Source organism: Maylandia zebra, linkage group LG15 (assembly GCF_041146795.1).
Source record: "Maylandia zebra isolate NMK-2024a linkage group LG15, Mzebra_GT3a, whole genome shotgun sequence".
In the NCBI taxonomy this organism is placed as follows: Eukaryota; Metazoa; Chordata; class Actinopteri; order Cichliformes; family Cichlidae; genus Maylandia; species Maylandia zebra.
The window spans coordinates 5,847,252-5,871,073 of record NC_135181.1 but is presented as its reverse complement, the minus strand read 5'-3'; the positions used below and the strand labels follow the sequence as shown (position 1 = coordinate 5,871,073).

Sequence of the window (23,822 nt, the reverse complement as noted above, 5' to 3'; positions counted from 1 at the left end):
TTACAGCCTTCTGGCAGGATGATAAAGAATGGAAATAAGAAATAATAAACAGCAAATGTAAAAGGCAAACAAAAACATTAGATGATGGATGGATACTTACACAACATTTGGTGATGAATTAGACTAAAGCGAAACAGGACTAGTGTGTTTTACCCTTTAAGCTCATTTAGATTCTTTTTTCTTTTTTTTTTTGCTTTGTTTTTTTTGTTTTTTTGTTAGAGCTATGAAATACACAGTTGATCTTAAAGTACATTGTTATTAAGCTAGAATATATGGAAAAAAATATTTTGTGGCTGATGCTAATGTCAGAATCCAAAATGCATACTGTTAAATCCCAAAGGCATCAAACAGAAATCCAGATCCAAAAGGAACAGGTGCTGAGACAAAGACTGAAGGGAAGACAACAGTATTTATACACAAAAAAGTAATCAGGGAATTGAAGGGTAAAAAGACAACAAGACTCAGGTATAGATAATCAAAGACCATTAGACAGGATGGGTAAGTAAAATTAAACATAACACAATACAGACAAATAACTTCAAAATAAAACAGCAAGTGAGAAAAGTAACCACAAGGGGTAGTGAAGACACACAAATGAACTACACATAAAGGAACCGACACAGGAAGATGAGGCAGGATACAGTGCAGGAACTTTCTATAACTAGAACTGAAAATGCTAGAAATAACTGAGAATTCAACACCAAACATCAGATACAGGAATGAAAGACTCACAATAATATCAATAACCTAAAACTTAAAAAGAATAACTCACAAAAGCAGAACAAAGCCCACAGCTATGCAGTCTGCCTTTATAAATGTTTGTGAAAGAATGGCTTGTTCTAAAGGGCTCACTGTGTCCAGGTTTGGTAGTGTAACAGGACACCACCATCTCACCAAGAAGTTCTGAAATTCTTTTCCTCAGTGATATTCTACGATCAGCTGTAAGTGGTATTATAGCAAAGTGGAAGCATTTGGGAACCATGGCAACTCAACCATGAATAGGAAGACCACATAATGATAAGGTGCATATTGGGTAAAAGTTGCCACTCTGCTGACACACTAATGCAGAGTCCCAAAAGTTCCTCTGACATCATGATCAGCACAAAAACCGTGTACCAGGAACTTCGTGGCAAGGGTTTCCATGACCCTTGCCACAAAGGCTCATGGTCTTGTAGGTGTGACGTGCAAGTGCGCCAGTGTGTTTGTCGATCTAGTGTATGTTGTGATTCAGGAAATTTTTACAACCTTTTAGATGGACTTGCTATTATGAAACAAAGGCACTTTATGTGCATTCAGGGATCTACTTTTTCTTCATTATAGTAATACAGAAAAAGACAGACACCATGCTAATGTTCTTCTAATCTCCTTGGATTAATTAGCTTGTGAAATAGGCCAGGCCGTACTGAGTTTCTGGATTATGTTGAAAGGAACATAAAATAATGATTTCCTGTGAGTATAAATAATACATAGCCCTGTGTTGAAATTCCTGAACACAAACACATGTATACTTGCAAGTGCAAACACACACACACACAGTGGACTAAAGCGCTCACGGAAGCCGCTCTGTAGAACATTTAGTTTGTGAGTGAAATGTATTTCCCCAGAGTGTACATTTTAGATGTAGTTGGGGGAAATTTCTTTAATTACTGCAACCCTGAAGCAGTCTAACCAAAGCTTGAGAGGTTGTATGACTAAAGCAGGAGCAATAATTCAACGTAATATACTCTGCAAAGGAGTTAAATTGACACAAGGGATGATTTGTTTCATCCAGCTTGAGCTAGATTTGCCTGTAATTTTATTCAACTTGAATCTTGCTTCCAAATTTCGGTAGTGTCAAGGTTTAATTTTGCTGCATTGTGATGTAATATCCTGATCCCAGAACAGCACATGTCACTATCAAGTTCCTGAAAACACCTGTAACCCTCTGTTCCGGGTTTGTTCTTTCCTCTAATCACTGTCTGAAGATGGAAACTTAAAAGCACAAGTTGCAAAGCTTGGTCATTTTAAATCACATATGGAGGCAGTTAAATCATATTATAATAATGAATCCTTTTATCTCGATATACCGTAGCTATTCGGTAGAGTAGGAAGTAAAGCGGTGATGATTGAGAACAATTAGACTCTCACTGAGCATGTTCTTCCTTGTCATAAAAGAGAATGACTTTATTATTCTGGGTTCTTTTTCATTCTCACTTAACATTTGAAATAAAACTCACAATTGTCACAAATGCTAAAGTTTTCACTTAAAGTGTTTGCCTCTACTTCGTAAACCATCCAGCCAGTTATTACTCAGACTCTAATTTCCTGCCCCTCCTTCATACTTATTCCCCTGTACGTCACTCTTCTTTTCTTGTGCTGAAACAAAATCTAGCTATTAGCTCTTATCGTCTCATTCTGCAGACAATAGCTGCACTGAAATGAGTTCATGGTTCATGGTCGCTGTGCTTTTAATCACAACCCTGGACATTAGCCATTAGAGGAACCAACAGCTGTGCTTACACCCACCAAGCTCACAATAAAACCCAGATGGCTATTATGGGAGGTTCATTTGGCGAGGCTGAGGTTACTAATAAGGCTCTCTTATTAACATGGGGGATCAAAACAGGGCATTAGCCGGGATATGGAAGATAGTTTCCCTATCATTTTGACAAGCAGGATTATCCGGCCTTCAGCAGACACCCAAGAAGACACACAGGCGCTGAGTGTTGTAATTATCTTAGGGCTTTTGCCTGTCACATGTTCTCCTTATAGCAAAGACAACAGTGAAAACATGGTATTACATACAGATGAGGACTGAATTATTAGGTGTCCTATGACAATTTCATTTTTGTAAGTATTTCTCAAGCAAACTTTTATTTTGGATGCTTACATTATTTTTACTTTGCACACATAAACAAAGTTATTTCATAAAACCTAAAAAAAAAACCAGGGTCAAAATTGTTAGCCCCTCTGATGCTAATAGTAAATTGTGTATCCTTTTTGCTGGATAACAGCCTGTAGTTGTTTGTTATAGTTCACAGTCATCTCCTGATCGATCCCAGCCCATTCTTCTTCTGTGAATCTATCAAGTTCCTCCAGATTTGATGGCCTTTTGGCATTGACCTTGGTCTTTAGTTCAACACACAGATTTTTAATTGGATATAATTCATCATTGGGGTTACTGTCGTACTGGAAGATGAACCGATGGCTGAGACCCAGTTTTGCTGCTGACTACTTGAGGTTTTCTTTCATAATCTTTATAAGATTCTCAGTTCCAGACACACTGATGCATCCCCACAGTGTAATCCTCCCACCACTGTGGGTGTGGGTTGTCACCTCTCCCTTCTTTCTTTAAACATAAACAGCAGCTCCAAAGAGCTCCAGTTTCATCTGATCTAACCAAAGGACATAGTTCCAGTACGCATAATCTCACTCCAGGTTGACCTTAGTTTACTTCAGTCTGGCTTGGATGTGTCCCTTCTCCAAAAAGTGTTTTTCTTGGTCTACAACCTTTTAGTTTGTTCCTGTTCAGCGTTCCAGTGATTGTCTGCTTTGAGACAACAATTCCCAACATGGCTAAGTCATTCACTGGTGTCCTGGCAGTTATTTTGGGAGTGTTTAAACACGTGTCTCAGGCTACGTCCACACTAATGCGTTTTCATTTGAAAACACATAATTTTCTCTCCGTTTTGGCCTCCCGTCCACATTGAGATGGCGTTTTCCTCTAAGGAAAATGCACTGTTTTTCAAAACGCTCTCGAAAACGAATACATTTAAAGACTGTGCTTATGCGTCGCAGTGTGGACAGTGAAAACGGAGACTTTGGAAAACGATGAGGCACGTTAGTCATATGATGCAGTCATGTGACCAATTAAACAAAGATAGCGGAGGGCAGTTGTTTGTTCTCAATTTTGACAGCCCTATTAAAGATTATTAATATCACTTTGTACATGCTTCAGATGGCTTTTCTTCGAATTCTTTAATTCGTCCGTTTCAATGTGGACGTGGAGCGTTTTCAGACGAAAACTCAGTTTTCAAATCTATCCAGGCTAGTGTGGACGTAGCCTCAGTAGTTTCTGTCCACTGTCTTTGCAGTCTTACACTTCCTATGTGTGCCAGGTTTGTCCTCATCTGGAATATTCCTACCTGGAATACTCCAGTACTTTAGGTCACGTCACATTCTGGATACCTTGAAAGTCATATGTCAGAATGAGTGAGGAAAAACGGGATTTGTTTTTTTGTTCTTAACAATGAATAGCCATTCAGGTATCCCTGGCAATACAGCATGATACTTATTTTGTTGCACTTAAAACAGCACTGCAGCACCTTCATGGATAGAGCCTGGTCAGTGCTCTGCATGTGGCTTATTTAATTAGTCACAAACACACAACAGTGACAGTACAGATTGAAAGTTTTACAGTTTTACTAGTGTTTATGTTCAGTGCCACCATCTTGGATTGTTAGCTTGGAGTTGTTGGCCTTTTTAAATGTGAAATTTGAGTTGAGGGAGTCTTCCAGATTCAAACTGACTGCAAACTCTGAAATTCCGACTTAGACTTTACAATTTTTCCCTAGTCAAAGGTGTGTAGACTCTTAAGCTGCATGTATTTCAACTGTTGACTCATGCCACTGCAGCAAAATAAGGTTTTTCACTTCACCTGCAAAAGGTTGTTGATTCCAGCTAGAGACACAAAGGAAGAGCATCTGTTGTGCAGCTCCAAATGAAAACATGCAAAGCTGACTCCCGTGGCAAAGGAATACCTGAAAGCAGCTTTCTTGTCTCGTTTTATTGTTGTGGCCAACTATCACCTGACCACCCGATTGTTACAAATTCCATCCAATGTTTTATAGAAATGAAATATATTTATCTTAAAACTATGCTAGAAAAGTGCTGTCTCAGTTTTGGTTTGGAATACAGTTATGCTAGTTGTTCTTTCTTTTCCAGTTTTTATGCTAACCTCAAGAGCTGCTGATATTGAACCAAGAGTGATATTGATCTCTCATTTTGCCAAGGGAGCAAAACAACCTTTTTTCTCGCCGAAACTGACAGTTGTAGCCAGGAGAGGTTTTAGTCAAAACATATAAAAAAAAGTTTAAAGAAAAGTGTAGTATAGCTAATTATTGCTTTCCTTGCACTTTTAACTGAAAATTGATTTTCAAAACGGAACTAAGACTTGTGATGGAGGGCTGGATGCCCAAGAAGATAAAAAAGATTTTCCCTTTCACCTTCTTATCTCCAGATCCAACTTTATTGAACTTTGCAGTTCTGCTCTCTGGCTCTCAGGAGTTGCATTGCAGTATCAAGCCTCTCGCTTTTTATCAGCTTATGTTGAAACTGAACAAGTGTTAGAAGTTACAAGACCACAAAGCAAACATACACAAAGGATTACTTGAACACAAACAGGGATTACCCATCAAGGTCTTTATGTATCTGACCTTTGACCCTGATTATCATCTGTCAACATGTGGGAGAGTGCACTAGGAGAAATTGTGATGGAGTAGTTGTTGACTGCATTGCACTAACAATTCGTCGTTGCATGGACAGACTCACTGTCTCTCACTCTCCTTTCAGAGAGCCCCAAAAAAAAGAATGATTATTGATTCAGTGCAAACAAACAATATAAAAATTGATGTGTGTGTGTGTGTGTGTGTGTGTGTGTGTGTGTGTGGAAATGAAACAGGAGGTGCTGGACAAACAACAACAACTAGAAGACTGCTGTAAATCACTAAAATAAATATGAGAGGAAATTGATCAAAGCCATGAGGCAGCAGTAAGTAAATACAATTCCTACTGTATTAACTGATGCTTTCCTCCTCAAGTTTGTATTTTTTTTTTTTTTAAAAGTCCTTCTTGCCATGCCCTCAAGATCTGAGAAATCTCAGACAGAGCACGATGCATAATTAAGCATAAAAATGGCACATTACTCATGGAAAATTCACAAAAAGCTTTTTTTCTTCTCGCCTGATGTGAGCGCTTCAAAACTTCATCTCACATCAGCCTCATTTTCAAGTCAAATGTAACGCCTCATTGTTCCTTTGTGAGCATCTTGGTTTAAACTCTGCAAACCCACTTTGGTTTTTCTGCCATCGAGTATTGAAAATTAAAAAAAAAAAAGCGTGTTCTAGTGCTCATTAAAAAAGTAAACTTCAGATATACTTTTTTTTTTTATCACCTAACGTGACAAGGTGCTGATTCTAATTATGCTGGGCCAGCTCAAAATGACCAAAAATTGGATCTTTTTTCTGAGGAGTGAAGGACTTAAAATTGGGAGCCTTAGTTCACAAATAAGCCATCAAAGCTCAACAGGTAATTCTGCCATTAAAATAAAACAAAGACCAAATGTAAATGTCGCACATGAGGGTGAGGTGGCACAGATGTGCTATATGTACTTAAATTAAAAATACTGCAAAAAAATAAACTTAATGATGTTACCTCCATTCGGGTGGTCTTTCAAATCTTTATCTTTATTTCGGAGATTGGAAACAAAATGTACCGGGGTGATGTGAGCCATTGTGATTTAGTGAATCCCGGACCCATTAGCTGATCTAAAATCTTACCTTTAGCTCTCTTGGGGGGCCCTAACGTTTGAGGCAAAGTGTTTATTCAAATGTTATTTTATTTTGGGGGTTGAATTTCCATGCCGGAAATAGAAACAACCAATCAAGTGTTCATGCGTAAAAATAATCCCTGACTGGGTCTCTTAGGTGTTCTTGTCTCTCCATGTTTTCCTTCTTTCTTCTTGCACTGTTTAATCTGGCATTAAACAATTTGTTTCCCAGATGTTATCTGGTTTCAGCATTAGTTGGCTGCACTGTAGGATTATGTTTATTAATGGAGATATCACAGGAGAAATCTGCACTGAGCACCCTGAGCGGTGCAGTAACATATTGATTTTTGTGTCCAAACCAAAATGTGTGTGCCTGAAACCTTTTCACAAAGGGAACCAAACCGAGGAAATTTTCTTATGAAGCAAACCACTGCCACCAAGTGGGCAAACGTTTTAAATGCATGCTTTGGTGGATGTAGATCAGAGCTGTTGTTAAATGAAGGTGGCAGAAAACACATGATTATCCTGTGTGGCACGGCTCAGTTTTGAGTAAGGAAATGAGATCATAATGACTATCTGGTAATTTCTAAAAGTCATCAGGGTTGCAACATTTTCAGTAATAACTCACTTTCTTTACTTCCTTTCTTGTAGGGTCAAATGTCAGATTGCGTCTGCATCACCATTCTTGTCAGAGAATAATTGGCAGAAAACTGGAAGCCTAAAGAGTCTCACGGGCCTGTTTTGTTTACTGATAAACCTGGCATCCTTGAGATGCCTCTCTGCTTTATCGCTCTGTCTTTCTGAGGCAACTGCAGTATGCTAATCCTTGAAGACTTCAGCTCCCACCTGCCAGCCCTCATTATTTTCATGCTATTTTTGAGATAAACAATGCAGAGTAGCTTAGTGCCAGCGAGATTTCCCTCCATCATACAGTAATGAAGATAGAGATGGCAAACAGGCCCAAAGGCAAAGAAAGAGACTTCATCAAATATTTGCTTATATCAAGGTCAGTTACTTTGAGACTGCACGATGCCGATCACATTACTATTTAAAATGAAAAACTTTTCAAATTTTTATGTTTAAGCTGAATTGCACATGTATTATATTCACCAGCTTTTGATTAGTGCTACATTGCATTCCGAATCATTTATTACAGATGCAGAATATGGTTTGGAATCCACAGGCCCAGACGTCATCACCCACATCAGTAAGGCTGTAAACAGCAACAATGGCAAGAACAGTTTTTTGTTTAGATTTCATGTAGGGGAGACCGGGGATAGTTGTAACGTGGGTCAGTTGTAACACTTCCAATTTCTCCAATCAGGGCTAAGTTTCAAATGATGTGATTCATCCTGTACATGCCCAATTCAGTTCTGCTATCACATGTGAAAAATCAGCACATTTTGTCAAACACAGACAATTTAACATGAAAAAAATAGTAATTTGTATGCCAAAAAGTAAGTTTTTCTACTTTATTTCAAACAGCATTATCTGCTTTGCAGTTAAACTCATCAAACTTAAATTGTGTTATTTGTATGCCTATGGGGATATATTCTGTGTAGGTCTTTAGTGCTAATGTTAGCTAGTTCATGGCTATAGGAGTCTGGGTCAGTTGTAACAGCAACAGTCTGGGTTAGTTGTAACAATAATGCAGATGTTACAACTTACCACACTATTACTTTAACTTATATTAAACAAGTTGTGGATATGACATCAGCAGAGAGAGGTTCACTGGTCACCTTTGTATATGCGGTTAATGCCATGGCAACACAATTCCTCCACTGTTTGTGTTCCCATACATACATTATGCAGACCACTGTGTCAGAGATGGACCAGTAGGACTTACTGGTAGTGGAAATAAATCAGGATGGGTGCAAGAAACAGATTTCCTCATCTTTCTGAAGCACTTTGCAAACCACACCAAGGTAAGCCATGATAAAAAGTAATGGAATTGCGATGCTGGTGAACAACTAAATTTTTCCAGCTTCATTGTTGTGTTCAAAATTGGTGCAAGAGTTGTAAGTTATAATGCCCACTGAGCCAATGAGGCCAAACTCAAGGAAGACCAACCAAAATGAATGAAATATTCAGTTGCAGAAAATTCCATAATTTGTCTTTTTTGGGGGGTTGGAATAAGTTCAAAGGCTAGATTTCTGCATTCTGTCACACACACACACAGCTACATAAATGGCTCTAAGTCAGTACCCTTATTTCATTGTGTTACATTTCACCCCAGGATATGTTACAACTAACCCAGACTATGGGGTTAATTGTAACATTTCACTCTTTGTGTTTGAGACCATACCATGCAATGGGTAATTGTGCTGCAGAGAAAATAGCTGCACTATTTAATAGCAGAGACATGTAAATACTTTGCATTACATTTTGAATCCACTACCTTAAAAGAGCTCCAATTTACAGACAGAAATGTCAAAAATGTTACAACTATCCCCGGTTTTTATAAAGCCTTCTTAAGTTAACAAATTGTTTTGCTTCCAGACTTGATGTCCAACCACAGGGCAAGTAAAATCACTGAAGAGTATGTAAGAAACATTGCGCTGGAAACTACCTATTTATAATAACTTGTGAATTTCTACTTGTAGTAAAATTCCAGTGTGGCATCAGCTATTCATTACAAGGGGTTAAATGCTGATTTTTAAACACAAAAAGCTACACAGAGCCCTTCTTCCTTTTCATTACCTCCATCCCTCCCCCAAACTCTTGGATCTCTTGGTCTGATCTCCAACACTTTTATTCGCATGCATACAATTACCCCCTTCCCCCCTTTCGCCCTCACACTTATGACCATTAACATGAGCACAATAGCTAAAACAGAGAGGAGGCGGCAAGCAGAAACCACAAAACCAGTCTCAAAGCTCATTGTTATTCTTTAGCCACTGGCTCGGTTTGACCTGCTCGTCTGCGGTTATATAAAGGGATTTTGTTCTTTATTTTTGCCTTGCTTATGTTTTGCACAGCATGGAATTTGTTAATATGAATATACTGCCTATGCCTCACTTCCTCTGGGTCATGACGCACTGTGGAATGAACAATTTCACCTGTTAAGTGGTCCAATTCATTCTACCAGACAATCAAATCAGGATTCAGTTGATGGAGTACAAGATTAGATATGCTCAGAAAGGGGTTGTTGGTATCCAAAAACTTGGAAGGATGACCAAGTTATTTAGAAAAAGTAGAGGTATTCAACTATTTCCCCAATCTTCCATATGTTTGCAGTAAACAAGGGGTGGTTTTAATGCTTTGCACCAGGTAACCCGTGTTCATGAGCTGACATAAAGCACTGCACTTCTTAGGTTCATATGCAGTTAAAAGAAGCAAAACCTGTGCTGAGAAGAAAAACAAAACATGCCAGCATTCTTAACTGTACACTTTTCAGACGTAACAAAAAACAAATGCTCAGGTCAAATTTAGACTAAATTTATTATGGGGAATCCATAGGGTGCACAATACAAAAGAGTAGCTTATGAAAAGAAATCTTCACAGATATTTTACTGATGTAGGTAGTTCTAAAATTGTGTGCACAACGGCACGTCTTCATACATTCAATTTTTAGCTTGTTTGGTTTTTTTTTTTCTTTCTTTTTTTTTCACAAAATTAGATTCAGTTAAAAACAAAAAAAACAACAACAATAAAATAATAAAATACTCTGAAGTACATACTCAGAGTGTGTATCACATTCTCATTGCTATGGATGTCAGATACTGCCACAAATCACTGGTGTGCCAAAAATATGCACAAGATGTCAAGAGAAAAGTGTCACCCTAAATGGAAACCTCCTCCGATTTGGTCTGTTAAACATGATTTTTTAGCATACAGGAACCTTTTTAAGGTGGCCATTTAATCCAAGAATGTCAAGATCATTTCCTCTAAATCTAACCCAGTAGTTAAATGGAGTGGAAAAGGAGTCAAGGTCTTCTGGTTGACAAACCAGTGCTGATTTACACCACTGTAACTCCTGCCTCAAATGATGCATGGAGGCACGAGGTGAAAAGGACACCATGTGGATGTTTCTGCAGTATCACTGGCCTATTGATAACGTGGCAGTAACTGACATGCTGGGAGATGGAACTAGATGGTGTAATGACTCAAGTAATACATCCAACAGTGTACTGGTACTATTAACTACTAAGTTCCTAAACAAAAGTCAAGCCAGCATGTCAAAATCTTAAGATCATTTAAAAACTACCTAAATTGTCAGCTCACCAATTCGCTCGCTAATTTGTAGTACAAAAAAATAAAAATAAAAATACACAACAACAACAACAACCTGAAAGGAAAATGCAACCCTGTTTTTTTATAACGAAAAGTAATCTTATCTGAAAACTAACACTGTTGTTTACATTCAAAGAAATAAAAAAAATTTTAAATTTTTTTTAAAAAAAAAAATCATTAAATCCCCAGGCCAATTACAACGAAAAACTTACACTTAAGCATTAAGAATTAAAGAAAATAAAAAAGTTAAAGAAAAATAAGGACACCCGAATTATATAGTGGGGATGGGGATTAAAGGAGAATGTAGGAGATGCAGGTTCAAACAAAATGACACAAAACAAAAGCTTTGAACTGCCTTTTGCCTGGAGGGTAACATGCATGGTTTGAATGGACCCACAGCTTTTCCCGTTCTTTTCACACATGTGCATGTGCAAATGTCCAGGAGGGAGGAATGACCTACTGGGGTGGTACTGGGGGGAGGAAAGGACAGAATGCATTTAAATGCTAAGCCCATGTATACAATCTTTTAGAACATTAGAACATAAGGCAACAATGTGTAGGTAGTTTGTTTAGAACAAAACGCTGCGGTATGAACGTGACATAGACTAGCAGAGCTTTCATTTTGCTCCTGAATGCCAATTTTTAAGTGGCACAAAAGCTTTTAAGCGTGAATTAGTGACACCCCGTGATGCAAGGCTCGCTTCCACATGTAGTAGGTCGAGCGAGGGGTGAACGGGAAGTAGGACCTGAATTCTTTAAATGTGGGGAAGGATTTCTCCTCAAAGCGCTGCTGTAGGAAGAGCTTGGCCTTTGCCTTAAAGTTGGCCAGAGTCACAACATCCATCGGAAACATCGACTCACCTACAGGTGCCTTTCTGTGAAGGATGTGGGTGGGGACAAAGGGGGGCATGGTGGGCCTTTCTAGAAATTTAGGGGTCTCAACAAATGGGGCTACATGCTGACTCTCCACCCTGCTTTCAGTGGTCTGGTTTTCTGTACCTGTGCTCTCCAGCGTCTTGAGGACATTGGCCTCTGTGTTCTGGGTGACCATTTTCTTTTTGTGGTTCTGGCTACTACGCCACAGCCAGTAGAGGCAAGTTGACATGGAGGGGAATTTCATCTTAAACTTTGCCAGGGACCATTTGGCCTTCTGGACGTGCAACTTTGCAGCTTCTCTGAGCTGTTTTTTGCTCATATATGCAAGCCTGTAGCTTCTGTGTTTTTGTCTGTAGATCCTCATCCTTGCCAAAACAGGCTGGCTGACATTGCGCAGCTCTGGTGACAGACTTTTGGGGCTTTGACTCTTGTCTGAGCTATCCTCACTGCTGCCAGTGCTGCCTTTGTACCCTCTGTTGAACAGCATGGCTTCTCTTCTCCAGTTGTAGTAGGTTGATCTTGAGATTCCTGGAAAATTTCTTTTAAAGATTCTGAAGGGCAAGGATGCGTTCATGGCAATGCAATTTTGCAGGCAGCGCTTAGCTTCCTGCATATGTGCAACATTGTGAGCACGTTCTGCATCCAGCTTGCCAAGGTTGAGGCCAAACATACCGGCAACGCTATCATTAGGATCCAGCTCATCCTGCTTTGCATCAGGTGATGACCAGGCTTCCTGCTCTGTGCTATCTCCTGAACTCGTCTCCCCAGTGGAAGAGGTGGTGGAGAATTTTCCTCCAGATTTCATGAGCTCATGCTTCCAGTTGTAATAAGATGACCTAGAGATCTCGGGGAAGAACTGTTTAAACAGGTGCAAAGGGATGAGCTTGCCTGATAAGTAGCAAGCTTGCAAGAAATGTTTAGCCTCATACCTGGCGGCTGACTTTTTGCAGTGTTCCTGCGTCTGCCTCTTCCAACGATAGAAGGTTCTCTTGGTGATGTTGTACTTGTCTTTCAGACTGGGATAAGAAAGCTGGGGGTCCTGAATTTGCTCGTCACTCTTAATGGCTGACACACTCTGTGTGTTGTTAGGGCTTTCAAATGTAAGGTCATTTGTGCGGACTAATGCCACAAAATGATTGGGTCTGAATGATGATTCGGACTGCAACTCACCAGACCACATAATGTGGATGGTTTGGGGCTCAAAGTCTTTGGGGCAGGTCCTCGGGCGTATGATTCTGTTATAATAGGGCCTGATTTTCAGATTGAACATGGGGTAGATTGAGTAGATGTTGAACTGAAGAACTGATGACAGGGCGTACACATGCCACATGTTAGCATAGGTGCCAGGGAAGCAGGAAGCTTTAACATCTGCATCAAAGATGGCCTCCAATACTGTTCCAGGCAGTTTTACCATGTCCTCAGACTCTTCAGCACACAGACTGAAGCGAACAGCCTGCAGCATCATTTTAGAATCTATCATCCCAGACAAGTAGTATCTCTTCCACAGCGCCATTTCCACTGTGGTTCGTACCTGTGAGGGACAACAACAGGGACAAAGAAAATTTTTGTTGTTGTGCTTCTGTTCACCAATTTTAAAATTCAAGTGTAGACTTTCAACTTTAATTCATAGGGCCATTTTGCATTAACTGCTGATGAATTGCAATTTTTATACGTAGTCCCCATTTTCACAGGCTCAAAACTATTTGGATAATGAACTGACAAGTACTTCGATGGCCATGTGAGTTTTTTTGCTTGTTATTTCATGACAAATGGCAGATATAATTTTGGAAGTATTTTTCATTTTGACTGTAATTTTAAATATGACACACAAAAGACATGTCAGTACAAGTGAGAGAGGCTAGTTTTGGGCTGAAGGAAAATAAAAGGAGTGACCAAATCAACAATCTGGTCTATTCTTTACAAGAATAAATGTACTGCTTGGCTCAGAAATACCAAAAGGCTTCTAAAGCCTGTATTATACACAGTTACGGACATTGTTAGCTGGCGACCCAGCAACCAACCAGTCATTCACGTTATACTTCTTTGAAGTCCTGGGTTCATGCAGGTAGACTGTTATGTAAATTCTCCACTGACGAGTCTGTGCAATCACAAAAAATAGGCAGGCACGCAGACATCCACATAGACCATTGCTCTAACTGTCTGATGACAAAATGAAAATGAATGTATGAATGAGAAGTATGATCCCCACCTAAAAGACCCTGCATAGCGTCAACTTGCTAACGGAGATTTGATTTGTTAATCCTGATATTAGAGAACTTCCCTTTTTTTGCATGAAGCAAGCCTTAAGGTTTGGTCACATATCTATGGGGCGCCGTTTGTAAAGTGAAATATGCTGAAATTAACGGCAACATTTTTCCACATTTAGCTCAAAACAAGTCATTTTTTACAACATTTAGTAAAATATTTGTAACTTTTCATATTTAAAACAGGATTTTAAATGTTAAATATTCAATCTAAATGTTAAATGTTAAATCTAAATGTTAAATGTTAAATGTAAATATTATATTTAAATCTAAATCTAAATGTTAAATCTAAATGCTAAATGTTAATAATAATAATAATAATAATAATAATGGATTGGATTTATATAGCGCTTTTCAAGGCACCCAAAGCGCTTTACAATGCCACTATTCATTCACTCTCACATTCACACACTGGTGGAGGCAAGCTATGGTTGTAGCCACAGCTGCCCTGGGGCAGACTGACAGAAGCGAGGCTGCCATATCGCGCCATCGGCCTAAATGTTTAGGCTAACATGCAAATTTATTGCACGGATCAGCGGAAATACCAAAATAAAAGCTTTCCGAAAACCACCGGTGCAAAAGTGTGCCGGTAGTGGTCAGACACGTTCTCACTCCCAAAGCATAATAATTTTCGCTAGGTGACAAATTGTCAACATTTTATGCTTTCGGGTATCCAACACGTTCCTAAATTACGGCATCGGAAAAGGAGAGCACATGAGAACCGTTTGGACTCAATCTACACGTTTGTTCATTTTCTAAAAATCGCTTTGGGAAACACTATTTTACGTCATTTAACTGCTAGTAAAGGTTAAGAATAAGGTTATAGTTAGGGATAAGGTTATGTTTAGGGCTGGAACGTCTATTATGGCGAGACCGTCATTCCACTGGAATTCAGCCATAACCCGGCACGGATCAATGACTGTATAAAAGTCATTTATACATTTATACAGTCATTGACACGGACCATGAGAAAGCACGTCCGGCGATTTAGCTGAAAACATCGGAAGATCCGTTTTGTCGGCCATCCAAAGGTTCAGCAGTAGTGCACTCTTAGCAGCTGCAGTCTCCACTTCACAATCGCTGCAGCACATGTCCAGCAAAATCGCTGGACATGCTCGTAGGCAAGAAGTGAAGCAGCACATGGCGGGGAGAAGTGAGGAGGAGAACAGACACAATTTTGCACCGGAGGTTTTCGGGAAGCTTTTATTTTGGTATTTCCGTTGATTCGTACAATAAATTTGCATATTAGCCTAAACATTTAGGTTTAACATTTAACATTTAGATTTAACATTTAGATTTAATATTTAACATTTGATGAAAAGTTACAAATATTTTACTAAATGTTGTAAAAAATTACTCGAAAAAACATGTTTTTGTAAGGTTTTGAGCTAAATGTGGAAAAATGTTGCCGTTAATTTCAGCATGTTTCACTTTACAAACGGCGCCCCATACATATCCTGGTCACTCACTCTGAACCTTAACCGAAACCCCAAACTGCTTAGCTTATATCCTTTAAAAAAAAATGACAAGACATTTAAGGACCACTCGTTTCTTATGAAGCTTCTGATATGATCCATGCCACATGAACTCATCCTCAGTTTGGAATAAAAGCTATACTTCTTTAGAGTTCTCTCACTGCGTGGACATTAGGACTGCTAGCAGTCAATACCCTTACACTGAAGCACAAGAGACACTGATTAACAGTCATTCCTCCTGCTGCACAGATTAAATATTCTTTTCACAGTTGGCATCATATGATTGAGATGATTGAGAGCATTTCTGAGTGAGGATGATTGTGGTTCTTACTCCAGGATGTTTAAGAATTTAAGAAGTGGTCTTTTAAATACAGACTGCATTCACAGTCGATTTGTTCTGACAGCATCATATATTGAAATGATTTCACAATGAAAATTAGTTGCTAAATGCAGACGAGACTAAAGTTTGAGAGTACAAAAGATCTGAAAATGTTGTGCTGACATTGATGCAATGTTGACACCTTTGCAGGTGCAAGTGGAAAACATGATTAGTGAGGGGGGGGAATGCCATTTGCAATTTTTTTTAAAAAAAAAAGATCAGTAAAATTGTAGGTTTTTATCTTCAAACTTTTTTGAGGTACCCATGCTCATTGCTTCATATTTCAATCTGAAAAGAAAGAGGCCTGAGAGTAGGTGGACAGGTCTTTTAAAAAATATATCTAGAAATGTAGTTGACATATCATTGTATATGTCAAATTTTTAAATACAAAATTTCTGGCAAATTGGAGGTTGTTTTAACAGAGATGTTCTAAAAACATGATGATTTGAGATGGAATAACCTGATCCCTATTCGCTAATAATGTTGATGATTTTAAATCATGCATTCAATATATGACTGAAGTGCACAATTTCAAGTGGTTTTATAAGAAAAATTGGAGGACATTTCTAGGAATTACAGCCATTTTAATATATATAGTCCCCCATTTTTAAAGGCTCAAAATTGATTGGACACTTGACTGACAAGCAGTTCCATGGCCAGGTAATGTCTTTTTAATTGTTATTTCAATTGAGGGGACATAATAACTGAAAATTGATTCAAAGTGTTAAATTACATTTTACAGATTTTCACTCTAATTTTAAATTCGACATCCAAAGACATGTCAGGGCAAGTGAACAAGCACACCAGTCAGCTCTGCAACACACACACAAAAAAAATATCCCAAAGATCACAGAAGGCAACTAAAAGTACAAAATGAGAGAATTATTTGAGTGTTAAGAAAAACCAGGTTGAGCATTTCTAATGAAATCAAGAACACTCTTAAGGAGCTTGCCACATCATTTTAAAAGTATATAAAAGAGATACATTAATGTCAATATGAAAGGTTTACAGTGAGGTGCAAAGCACTGGTTACACTGAAGAACAAAGGGGCCATATTAGACTAAAACAATCTATCAAACCCTGCACCTAGTTGAGATGAACGTGTATCAATATGATGGGAAAAAAAAAACAACCTCCCATTATATGTCAGACACAGTGGCAGCGTTATGGCCTGGGAGTGTACAGCTGCTAGTGTAACAGAGTCCCTACAGGATCACCTCTGAAGTGAAGCTGATCAGAGTGCTTCAAAGTGCAAAAAAATGATGACCCCCCCAAAAAAATTCCAAAAGTAACACAAAAGTGTATCAAGGAAAGGAAGAAATTAGATATTTTTCCACCGGTCAAGTCAGTCACCAGGTCACAGAACATGTGTTTCAGTGATGGAAGATAAAACAAAAGACAGATAAACCCACAAAAAAGGCCTAGCAGCACATCTCAAGGGAGGAACTCCAGCACTTGGTGGTCCATGTGTTCTAGACTTCAGGAAGTCACAGCAAATTATTTTTATCCAGTGATTAAAGACAATCCTTATATTTAACATTACATAGCTTTGCTAATTAAATTAAATGAATGAAATGAGGCTGTGTATAGAAATGACTGTAGTTCTTAAATGTTTTCCCTTCCACGAAAACCAGGGGTAACCTTTTTGAACCAAGGCAGTAGATTTAGACCATTAGCGCACACGATCCTGCTTACCTGTAGCTCCAAGCTCAGTCCAGTGTTGCCCACTAACAGCAAGCTGATTGCATCAAACAGTAAGTTGCCTTCTCCATCACAGTTTAGAGGCAGGAGGCCCCTGGGTGCATCAGCTGGGTACAAACCATGAGCGGCATCGTCAACTCCTGCCCACTCAGGGAAATCCTGACAGGTGGTCTTGGGCAGCTGAAAGGCAGCGAGGACTTGCTCCACCTTCTGGGCCACTTTGGTCACTGCATCTAGGCCAGGGCTCTCTGTGGCCTCCTGGAGCTCTCCCAGAGCAGACAGCATGACCTCGTCCCTCTGAACCATACCTGTGGATCACACCAGAGATGCAAGGAAGGAGGAGGAGATAAGACCTAAAGGAAGAACAGTGGGGGGAGAGAACAATTCCAGATCCCAGGAAAACTGAAGATTATTTGAGATTTAATTATTTAAACTGTTAAATAAAATATGACCGGTAAATCTTATCCCAATGCCTTTATCACAAGTAAACTACATTACTGAGATTACTGTGGCTGAAACATGTAAAAGCAACAACTACAACAACTTTAATCCTGAATTACCAAATGCTGTTAGTAACAAATAACTCCACACCACCTACTCCTTAATTAAGGAAAGGCTAACCTGGAAATTAAAGCATGTCTCTACTACTCATCTGAGCGAGTGTTATTTAAATGTAAAATTATTGTGTTTTCAGCAGAAGCGCAGCGTATTCACGTGATAAAATGTTGATTATCAATTATAAAATTAAAGCGAGCCCAAAACATTGCTAGAAGCTCTCACCTGCAGCTAACAGGCCTGACCCCTCCTACACTGAAGCGAGGGGGTCAGCACAGGTACGATACAGTTACATTACAAACACTAAAATCTCCTAATGCGTCAAAGCTAAACCAAAATAAAACTGGATTAAACTAAGCAGGTCCTATGCATCTGTGAAATAACACCTTTTAATTATTGAAAGTTTCATAAAACGTTATGTTTAAAATTTAGATATAGTCCCGTTAATTGAAAGAAGAACAACAAAAAAAAAACCCACTTTGTTTTAACTCAAATGAGTGCATCACACTTCCGTAAATTTACAGGTCGCCTAATAAAAATGCAATCAACAAAAAGTCTGTAAAATTGGCCTGGGTCATAGTGGCCCGTGATGAATATTATTTTTGTTTTTATTAAAATAGAGAAATTGTTAGCTACATTATTTAAAGGACAAAAAGAAAGAAAGAAAAGAAATCTGAACAATTTCAAAGTCATTACCTAGTATATGGCTCAATTTGCGCTGCGTCATGGCCTGTTTGTTTTGGGGGTTTTATTTACCCGTGTTTTTGTTTTCTGCCAACGCTTATTGATTACTTAAAAAAAAAAAAAAAAAAAAACACATACCACTGACGCCTTCTTAGTCACCAAAAAAAAAAAAAAAAAAAAAAACCCAAAAAAAAAAAAAAAAACCCTGAACGAACGCCGAACAGTAACTCCACATCACAACCCAAAACAATGATGGAAGCCATTATCTTTCTTACCTGAGCGCCTAGTGACCTAAGATGAGTATCAATGAAAACCACGTACTCTTACTGGTATCTTACTGGAGGGTTTCACAGATCATAGATTGCTTTCACGCTGCGAGTGTTTTAGTCCATTGCGTCCGTTTAACCTCTGGGAGTCCTGTTCTCCGGTGTGCAGTTGAGATGTGGACATCGATTAACGACACCTCCCTTCAGGAAACAGTCCACGGACGACCCTGGACGCCTCTCGCCGTCCCTCCCCGCGAAACACCTCCTCCTTTTCTCGTCTTCCCCGCCTGCTCCTCCTTACGTCGTGCCAGGGTCAATTTCAAAGTGAAGTGTTAACAGGAGCAAATGTGTTAGGGGCCATAAGAAGAAGGTACTTGTAGTTTTTTTTTCCTCAACGCGTTTTGGCTTGTTTTTGTTCACACTGAAAAGTTCATTTTCAAGGTTATTTGTCAAGTGCTTTCGGGTTAAGAGAGCAGCAGGGCCCCATTTTTGCTTCATTAACTGACCAACCTTACGTTTATGCTGCATAAAAATACACGTTGTCAGTTTATTTTTTTATTATATTTTTTTCCACTCAGAAGACTACAAATCAGTTTTAGGTTGTCCAGGGTAGACAGTAGTGTAAGTGCTACTTAGTTATTGAAGTGGATATGTGTAGACAGGGTGTTGACATGAGAGGAGAAAAAGGCTCCAGAAGCCCAGGTCAACTTGTTTCTATACTGTATCACTTCTAACACCTCCTCTCCTGCCTTTTGCAGGATTTCAGGGATCAAGGCCTTTTGTTCCACACACACAGAGACCCCCCCCCCCCCCCCCCCCCCCCCCCACACACACACACACACAATCCCAGTGACTCTACCCTAACCCCCCACAGCTGGAGGACACCCTCTCTGGAGGACTTTTTTTTAAACCTCCAAAACTCCCCCATTGCATCCACACACCAGGGGACAAGAGCATTTGTCCCCTGGTGTGTGGATGCACACACCAGGGGACACACCAAAGATCTGTGCACTCCAAGTTCTGAGCAGACTCACTGGTGCCTGAGTTCACCGGGGTTCAAGGCTTTGGTCTGAAGCTTATCAGCTAATTGGTCAATGTGTGAATGTGGTTGCTTGTGTGGGGGGTTTACAGTAGAATGGGTACATTTTACACTTTGGTTTGTATAGTTAACACTGCAAATAATGCATACAAACACCCACTTGTTAAAAAGTGCAGCTCTAGGTGTGTGGACAATTTCTTTTCCTTTAGATTTGCATCCATTGTCTTAGTTTAAAGTCTAAAAACATGTGGACATCCACAGAAAGGGTTCACTAAAATGTAGATTTTGAAAGATGATCACTATGGTGATGCAGAAATCACAAAGTGAAACAGGCAAAGAAGCTTTTAAATATGCCGCCATATTTATTTAATTTTTTGGCCTGAATAATCTATAGAAGGAACTGAAACTGTCAGATCTGGATACTACAAGGAAGTTTACCCATATGGAAAAGAAATAGTAAAAACTTATAAAAGACTTGCATAAGATGTGGGCTACTTCATATAGTGAATCATATCAGGCTTATATGATTTACTCATGAAAGTGGCCACTTTCTCATTACTTTTATATATTGTTTTAGTAAGTATCCAAAACATACACGTTTCATTTATATAATTTTTCAAGGGATCTTACATCTGTTTTCACTCTTGTATGCTATCATACAAGTTTCACACAAGACAGATACAAACTTTGTAAGATTTATATATACCTTTTCCATATGGGTAGGTTGGTTTCAAAAGCTTGAGAACATAGTTCTTTTGGCCAATAAAGCTACTCTGAAATTCATTTGAAACTGAATCTTGTTTTTCCATAAGATTGCATATGAGTTGGATTTTGTCTTCCCTAGGTTGTACAGTGTGGCAGTGCCATTTTGGCAAGGTCCATCTGGAAATGGTGATTTTTGATCTCAGGAAGGCTCCACTTGGATGAATAGAGTGTGAGAGACCACACACCACACACATCATTACAAATTTGACTGAAAAGTACATTTTATGTAGTTCTAGTTCAGTAACATTTTAAAACATCTTCATGTCTGCTCTTAAATTTCATCTGTACTTTAGTGGCTTTCAGGCAATTGGCAGAAAAGGTACTCTATCCATCTTCACTTCTTGCATTCCTATGTTTGACATTAAAATAATCGTACGTCTTCAGAATCTGATAAAGATATTTGTTTCTACTTAACATTGTATGGAATAAGTGCCTTTAGCCAATTCCAGTGAGGCTCCTCATGTGTATTCATGCCACCTTTCTTGTCAGTGTTTGTCTTTACCATCTCCTCAACCCCCGCAGACTCCTGGCTTTAGCCTTAGGTGTGTAGATTAGCTGTGCTGCGTTGCACTGTGAACACAGTAGTGGGCTGGCTGCAAGTATTTAAAATGTAAATAGGGCAGCACCAGGACCGGCTCCAGGAATTTCTTACCTGCTGTGGATGCATGTCTGTGTGTAAGTGCGAGAAAGAAGGGACAGAGCTTTAGATTGCATCTAACATTGCACTCTATACAAATTTAATTAACATTCATGGCACAAATTGCTGAATGGTCAGTTTCTTGTACTCCATCACTTGCATGAACATGCGACTCTGCTAAACGATTCAGTTAGACTTGTTGTGCTTGTTGTGCTTTTTATGTGTTATCAATCCGGTGTTTTGTTTGTGTACATGTGCTTCAGTTTCTTCCCAGTTACTCCACCTGGTTTGCAGAGCAATTAATTCAATTTAACAAGTACTACAATTTGCATAGGAGTGGCCAAACATGGAACTGATTTGCCTAAATCTAAATATTTTAAAATATTTAAAAAATTCAGTTTTCAGTGTTTTTGAACTTGAGATTGTACAGCCAGATAATTCTGGAACTTAACATATAAAGCATACAGTGATTAACAAGTTATTTGACCACCACAAAATGTATCGTTTACATGTTGGAACAGCTCAGTACTGTGTTTTATGTGTTATGCTTCTGTAATGGTTAATCCACCAATATGCCCAGGCTCTTTAACCAAATTGTTGTTCTTATTGTTAAAATATAATTACTGTTGCTATCAATGAATTTTTTAAAAAAATATTGTTTAAAAAGCACATTATTATCTTTGATTAAGTTTTTTACTTGCATTCCTAAACATAAAAATTAGTTTTAGAGGTTGAATGTGTTGAATGTGCTGGTTTAAAAACATCTACTTACATCTCTTCAACTTTCTTCTTTTTCTTATCTCACTTCTTGCTTCATTTTCTTATCACTGATCCTACTGCCCAGCTGAAAGTTGCAAAAATTTCTTATTCCGGGTGTCTTTCTTTTGTTGCACTACCTAAATACCCTTGCCATTGTTTAACATTAACATGTGTATTTCCTATGCTGACTGACCTGTTTGGAGCTTGTCTACTGTCCCATTTCAAGGGATTCTTGTGTGGTAGTACACAGTAGTTGATATATTAAATCTTGGTGATTTCTCACTGCTCATCATTTAAGAGCTCAGCCCCTACAAATGAACTCAGTGGATTTTTTACTAGCTTTTCTTTTCTTTTCTAATAATCACCCAAGGGTTTTTATAACATCCAGACTTGCTCCAGAATGGCTGTTATAATACTGTAGGACAAAGTTAAATTTGATTTGTTCTGCTAGCTGCGTCCTTTTTTAACTGATACTTTTTTCAACAAACCTACCTTTTTGCTGGATAGCTTTCTTTACCTGGCCGTTTGTTGTTCCCTACGGAGCCACAGTGGCATTTCTAATGCCTCAAGCATATACTGGTGTTGTTTTCATTGCCCCTAAGCAAATCCTCAGAGACAAGCCTGAATAATATTCAGGTGTGACGATGCCGACTTGGCTGCTGAACCATACCCCACACATTGATTTCCTTTTTGCCCAGACAATCTATGCATGCACATATATTTTAATATTGCAGTATCAGCTTCTCGTTCTTGCCCCACCACATAACCCATGACATTACTGCCGTTCTAACTGTATTACTCATATGCAGTGCATGCCGACTTTTATTAGTGATTTTTTTTTCACATTTAGAATCTAATTCAGTTCCCCATGTTTCCACTTTCCACCAATTTGTCCACTTTCCTATCATTTTTAAAAAAATGATATCTTCAGTATATTATTCCATTATATAAAGTATTAACCTCATTCAGTGCAGTTTGATCATCAAACTCTTATTTCTCACCACTGCACACGGTTTCCACATCAGATAACACTGTAGCTGCTGCCTGTTAATTAACCTGGGCAGAAGAGGTGGTCCAGGGTGGAGCCTGCTTTGAAGAAGAGGCCCAAGAAAAGAACTAAAGCATGAGACTTGACAAACAGCATTTGGGGGTGGGGAGGTCTTTTTGTAATGAATTCTAGTCATTGTCTGTAGTTTTCCCCTTTTTGCTTGTAGACCAGTGCATTTCCTATATGCTGTTTTTGTTAAGTCAGTTAGACGTGGGTAGGCAGAAAATCTCTTTGTCCAGAGGAAACCAAAATTTGCAATTGCCACTGTCACTTCCTATACTGCAAACCAGGTGTCATCACCAAATCTCTCAAGTTAATAGCGACCATCCATGTCAGAGTATGACTCTGACCTAAAGCACAATTATCATCCATCTGAACCATGTTTGTAATCTTATCATCTGTGTATTTTAGATTTAAACACACTTTTGCACCTTAAATTTTAAACCTTAAATTACATTTACATGTTTAGGAAATACACAGAAGAAAAATCACTGGATTAAAACTTCAATCTCAAAAGGAAGCAGATCTTTTTTAATATATCAAACACATCAATGCTGAGAATATAGTGATATATAAAGGGAGTGCAAAATTATTAGGCAAGTTGTATTTTTGAGG

At 38.7% G+C, this 23,822-nt stretch overlaps 1 protein-coding gene across 1 annotated transcript; it reads right to left on the bottom strand.

Moving 5' to 3' along the window:
• Positions 1-9,948: 9,948 nt before the first annotated feature.
• On the bottom strand, positions 9,949-19,539 carry vrtn (vertebrae development associated). Its single transcript, XM_004542080.2, has 3 exons — positions 18,969-19,539; positions 17,449-17,762; positions 9,949-13,166 (listed from the first exon to the last, which is right to left on the bottom strand). Exons 2-3 carry the CDS (start codon positions 17,758-17,760, stop codon positions 11,421-11,423), a joined length of 2,058 nt encoding a protein of 685 aa, XP_004542137.1. The 5' UTR covers positions 17,761-17,762; positions 18,969-19,539; the 3' UTR covers positions 9,949-11,420.
• Positions 19,540-23,822: the final 4,283 nt, after the last annotated feature.